A 6,075-nucleotide genomic window follows, 5' to 3' on the forward strand; every position below is an offset into this window, starting at 1 on the left:
TTGGATTACTATGGGTGAAAGACACTGATTATCACAGCTCTATACAATCTGCTCAGATTTGTTCTCTACTACATTGAGGTTTGTTATGGGCAGTATCCAACAGGGCTGCTGCACTGATGCAGCATTCATATAAAAAACCTCTAGAGCACCCTTCCTCAACCTGGGGTGATGCAGTCCAACACATCTGGAGCGCCCCAGGTTGAAGAAGGCTGCTCTAGAGCAACGCCAATAGCCTGGAAAACCTGCCATCCTAGATTAATCTTTATTTATGATTTTATTTATTTTAGAATATTTATATATTGTTTCCCATTTTACAAAATCCTGAAGCAGTTTAGAGTGAATTCTAAAGCAACGTATCACTATAAAAATGCATGACATTTGGACAAGCTAATGGTTGGGAAAAGGCAGGATAAAGGAGGTCATTCCACAAAGAAGGGCTGTTGCGATGTTGCTGCCAGATGGAACTCTGCAAGATGTAGTACAGGCAGCAGAGCTTTCCCTGAAGATTATAGTGGTTTAATGCAAGGGTCTCCAATGCAGCACCCATGGGTGCCATGGCACCAGTAGACACCTCCAATGGCACTTGTGAATGGGTTCCCAATATGGTGCCCATAGGCACCCAAAAATCCACCATTTTTTAAATGTACGTATATGGATTCGTATGAAATGCACATACAACCTTCTAGCAATTATACATGGGCTTCAACAAAAGTGGACCAAATAACCAAATAAGTATATATTTGAAGATGGCATCTCTATGTCACTCATTCAAATATTGAAATTTTTGAATATATTCAAATATAGAAACCAACAGAGTAGTCCAGTCTTGAGGTTACCAATGCATGGATCACAGTGATTAAACGATCCCTGTCCAGGAATGAGCATAGTTGATGTACCCACCAAAGTTGATAAAAGGTGCTCCATGCCACAGAAGCCACTTGTGCTTCTGATAACAATGATGAATCTAGAAGCATCCCCAAACTTCATACCCATTGCAGCAAACTACAGCATAATTTCCAGGGACAGAGGTACAGCCACCTAATGCTACTCTCTGGACCCTATCCTGCAGACAGAGGTGCAGTACCCCCAATTCCCAATCCAGGAAGATAACATGGTCAAAAGTATCAAAAGCTGCTGAGAGTAATGGGATTGCACTCCCTCTATCCCTCTCCTGATAAAAGTCAAAGGGGTCACTCACACTAGTGCTACATCAGTTGCATAAGTGCAGTGTCCCGGTTGAACACTGCCCTATGGATCTAAAAGGAGACTGTGTTCAAACAACTATTTGAAGTCATCACTTGCCCCAGAGTATAAGAAAGCATTTACATTCATTCATTTCAGCTATTTTGGAACAAAGATTTATTTACATTAATTCATTTCAGCTTCCCTCAGCTATTTTGGAACAAATATTTAATGGTATTCCATATGCGAATTATGACCAGATAGTACTAAAGGGTTAAAAAGTGTACTACACACATTATTATTGTGTAATTGTATAGCCACAAAGCAACCCCTCTTATTTCTTTCATTTGCTCCCTTCCCAGGAAGGGTTTTTATAGTAGTATATGGCTGTCCTGGTCATAGAAATGCAATCTTATGCAACTGCCTCAGTTTAAAAGTTTATATTCCATATTATTAAGATTCATAAGCAACTTTTTACAGAATTGTTATAGGTTACTGGGGTGTGGGTTAAACCTTTTTTTTAAAAAAAGATTTTAATAACATAAATCTACTTCATTTTATTAGTGGGCTTTTCTGTATGTGTGCTTCTTTTTCCTCCCTAGTATGGAATTAAATATTTGTAGAGGGGGTTGGAATTTGAAGGTATGCAAACCATTAACAAACTTGAACTGAAGTTTAAATGCACAATTTTAACTATAGCTGTAAGCTTCATCAAGCAAAAGATGAGGCAGAAAATGTTTAAAAAGTAGGTTTGATACAATTAAACAAATTCATTATACAACCACAAAGGGCTTGATATAAGAACATGTATAAATTGCACACGTTCATAAGTGTGTCACATCATATGTTCACTCCTGATCTCTCCTCTATTGGCTGTGACAAAATCATGAGATGTCAGCAGCACCTCAGGGAGAAAATTCAGAACTACACAGTCTTCAAACCCATATCCTCTAACAGAAAATATAAGTGCAGCCCTTTCCTCTTTTTCCTTCCCACTGATCAACTTTCTGCCTTATTATTCCTTCCCTTCAGGTACTAACTCAACTCAGATTCCATAATAGTAAGAACCTCTCCCACCATACCACAGGCCAGTTGTTCAACACTCTCTCTCACTACATTCACATCTAAGGCTACTGATATCCTCATACTCTTCTGCTTCACTCAGCCCTACAGATTTCTTTCACTTTCACCCCGCCCTAAAGTTTTCTTTCACTTCACCGTATTTCCTCCAATCTTTGGTAAAAAGGAACACCATAGAGAGAAGAAAATGACAATTATCTGGGGCTGTGAGGCGCCTGTATGCTATTACCACCTATAAAAAATTAGGAATTTAAAATATTTGACAGCCTGGGTCATAGATTCCAGGAATCTACATCAGCCTTTTTAAAAAAAATGCCTATTGGGGGCAGAATCATTAGAAAGTTTTAATTCCTAGCACCCACACCATCAGGATTTCTCCGATCCTATCTATGGCTCTTGAATACAGTAATGGCTATTCTACTAGTCGAAGAACGCTCTGTCTTATAAACAGCATATAAGGGCCTTTCATGCATGCATCAATATAGGTAACCAGCATATATCTGAAGCAGCTGTGCTATTGAGCTTTATCATACACATACAGTGCACTATGACCAAGGGAGCAAGTGTCCGTTCTGTGTTTTTAAGATGCACAAGTGCATTTCTTCTACATACCTCTGAAACCATAAATAAAAATTACAGGCTCAGGGGAGGGAAAACATCTTCCCATGTAGCTCTATAGGGTACAGAGATGTCATTCACAGGAGGTATTTCCAGAAGAGCAGCCACATTAGTCTGCTACAGCAAATGCAGACAGACTTGCACTTAATGTGCAATCCTATGCATGTTTTGACAGGAAAAAGTCCTACAAGTCCCAGCTAGCATAGAATTACACTCGGAGACTATAAGCCTAAACACACTTATTAGAGAGTTAAGTTCCATTGAACTCAATGGACTTACTTCTGAGTGAATATGCTTAGAGTTGTGCCACAACAGATTCACCATGGCATCGGGTTTTGTGGATTAGCAACCACTTCAACGAAATGCAAGACGTGTTGCTCCTTCACTTGGCAGAGAAAACACATGATAGTGTATCACCCACCCCCGCCAAGTATTGAAAAATGCAGCTTGTAAACAGCGAAGTCAAAAAGACCATGACATGCAAGAGATATGCAGTGTCAGAGAGAGAGAGAGAGACTACCATCACCCCAGCCTAGGGAGACTAATTTGAAAAGTAAACGTGCCTCCTGTGTGGTTCTATGGGGCACAGGACGCTTCCCCTAAGGGCCCACCCACGATGGAGGACAGCAACTTCCACCTTGCCTCAATTTGACAGCTCCTTCAGCGTTTCTTACCCATTCGGTCTTATGAAGGAAGGGGAAAGCAGACTCCCCCTGAGGCAATGGGAGGAGGCTTTCGCCCTAGCCCAACCTGATGCCTTCCAGATGCGTTGGAATGCAACCCCATCATCCTTACCCATGGGATAATGGGAGTTGTAGTCCACCACATCCTAGAGGGTGCCAGGTTGGGAAAGGCTACCTTAGCTTTCCCCAAACCCATGCCCTCCAGATGTGCTGGAGTACAGCTTCCATCACCACTGGGGATGATGGGATTTGTAGTCCAACTTATCGGCAGCGCCGGTTTGGGGAAGGCTTTGCCCTGCTGCGGCGGCTGGTCCACCCCTCGCTCCATTCCGTGGGGATTGCGGGCAGGCAGGCGGGCGGGGCCTCACCTTCAGCACCGGCGTCAGGTATTCGGCCACCTCCAGCGCCTTTCCTTTCACCGTGTTGATGACGCTCTGCATACTGCCTCGTCGTGAGCGGCCGGACGGAGCAGAGCTCCTGCCGTCGGCGCCACCAACCAATCCCCCAGCAAACCCAACCGCTCGCTCCTTCTGTCCGTCCTTTATTTCTTCCTTCCGGGAGATCCCAGAACCAAACGCTTCCCCCGCCCCGCTCCTCTCCCCGCCCACTACATCCAATGGGGGTGAGGAATCACGTGAGCGGCTCCCTTGGCACGTGACCCGGCCGTTTTCCCTCTTTCCCCCTTCCCCGGCTCTTCCCTAAGGAAAGAGCAGAACACCCCTTTCTCTTGCGCCTAGATAGATATTTTCGCGCCTGCGCAGAAAAGCAAAATAAAAGTTCGAGGCTGAGGTGGGAGAGTATCACCATAGAGATAGAAAAATGTAGAGCCACATACCGCGTAAGCTTTATTTCGTTTCCTAGAGCGGTAGCTGTGTTACTCTGTTGCAGCAAAAGAAACAAAGCTTTGTGGCACCTTAAAAACTAACACATGTAGAGTGCAATCCTATGCATGCTTAAGCATGCTGGAAGTTGAATGCCACCCTTAGTCTGACATAAGCTTTGTGAACATTGCCCACTTCATCAGATGCATAAGGTGTTAATTTCTACACATGCTAGGGTGGGGGTGGGACATGTATAGTGTGTTCAATAGTTTATTTTTGAAAAAGAGAGAGAGAGAGTGGAACATTCTCTGATCTTAGCAGCAAGTAGACTTCAATGGGTCAATACTTCAAGCATCTTATCAAGTGGTCACTATCCACAAAAGCCTATGCCAGAATAAATTTATACATCTTAATGAGCCACAAGATCCTTTGTTGTCTTTATTCCTTTTGTCTCTGTGTTATACTCCACCAGCAGCATCACAATCTTATGGTTTTCACCATAAAAATGGTATGGTGGTCTAGAGCAATTCCACTTTTCACCCATAGAATTCCTTCAATTTTTATAGCAACTTCTTTGGTACTTTTCACAAAAAGCAAAGGTAACGATGTTGGCCATAAGCAAAATTCCAAAACCCATATTGGTGTAATGCCTTTACTAGGCCAACCAAAAGATCACAAAAATTGTGCAAGCTTTTGAGATCTCCACATTTCTTCAACAGGCGTTACTAAAAGAAGGGAGCACCAGAGAGGAGAGCGAGAACAAGAGAGATCCTGTTCAGACAGCACACTAAGCTACAGAGGCTAAGCATTTTGAGCTAAACATCATGTCTGAGTTCGGACGACAATGGTTGATTTCCATTTTGTTCCCATTAACCCCACCCCATTGATTAGCACGTCGTCCAAACTCAGCCTATGGCTTAGTGTGTCATGTGAATGATTCCTAACCATGGTGCCTACATAACCACGATTTAAACATGCTCACTAACTGTTTGCTGCAAAAGGATTGGCAGCCTAACTATGGCTTAGCATGGTGTCTGAACAGGCCCAGAGGGGGAGAAAGAGAGAGAACGCTAACCTGACTTGATGTTGATGTCATCCAAGGGAACCAAGGAAATCACGGGCCACTGGGAGGCTGCACCCCTGCCTCCCAGGAAGTACATCATGGCAAGGAGGAGAGCGCTCTCACTCCCTACATCAATTGGAGATAGAACAGCTGCAGAGAGCCTTGTGTTGTCCTTCCTTGCCAGAAAAAAACATCTAGAAGAATTTTATCTAAGACCTTAGTTTTGTTTTACTTTTCCCCTTCCCCCTCCCTATTCCTTTTCCTTCTGTATCATGTTTTTAAATTGTAAACCTGAGGGCAGGGGCTGCCAGATCATAAATCTTTCTCTTCCATCCATCTCAAGTCTAATCACGCAGACACCATTTATTTTATTTATTTATGACAGCCTTTTTTGGCTGAAGAGCAGGGTGAAAAGACTGCCATAAAGAAATTAAGTAAATAATGTCTGCAGGATCAGTCTTGAGATGGGATGGAGGAGAAAGACTCTGCAGACGTTCAAAGAAGGTGATAGGATTCAGGTTTCACCTCGTGTTGCTGCATTATCGTCTGCTTGTTACTCTCAACTTTCCCTATCTCTAGGGGCGTCGCGTCATTCGGATCTCAGCGGGCCCTCCTTGCTCGCTGCTCA

At 43.4% G+C, this 6,075-nt stretch overlaps 1 protein-coding gene across 1 annotated transcript in view; it reads right to left on the reverse strand.

Annotated features, from left to right (window-relative positions):
- The window catches only part of ATG3 (autophagy related 3), a 30,433-nt gene extending 26,305 nt beyond the window's left edge, over nt 1-4,128 (reverse strand). The window contains exon 1 of the mRNA XM_063126913.1: nt 3,932-4,128. Coding sequence (XP_062982983.1) covers nt 3,932-4,003 — 72 coding nt within the window. The 5' untranslated portion in view covers nt 4,004-4,128. The remainder of the gene's footprint in view (nt 1-3,931) is intronic.
- Between the last annotated feature and the right edge of the window lie 1,947 nt (nt 4,129-6,075).

This window comes from Elgaria multicarinata, chromosome 5, assembly GCF_023053635.1.
Source record: "Elgaria multicarinata webbii isolate HBS135686 ecotype San Diego chromosome 5, rElgMul1.1.pri, whole genome shotgun sequence".
Classification (NCBI taxonomy): Eukaryota; Metazoa; Chordata; class Lepidosauria; order Squamata; family Anguidae; genus Elgaria; species Elgaria multicarinata.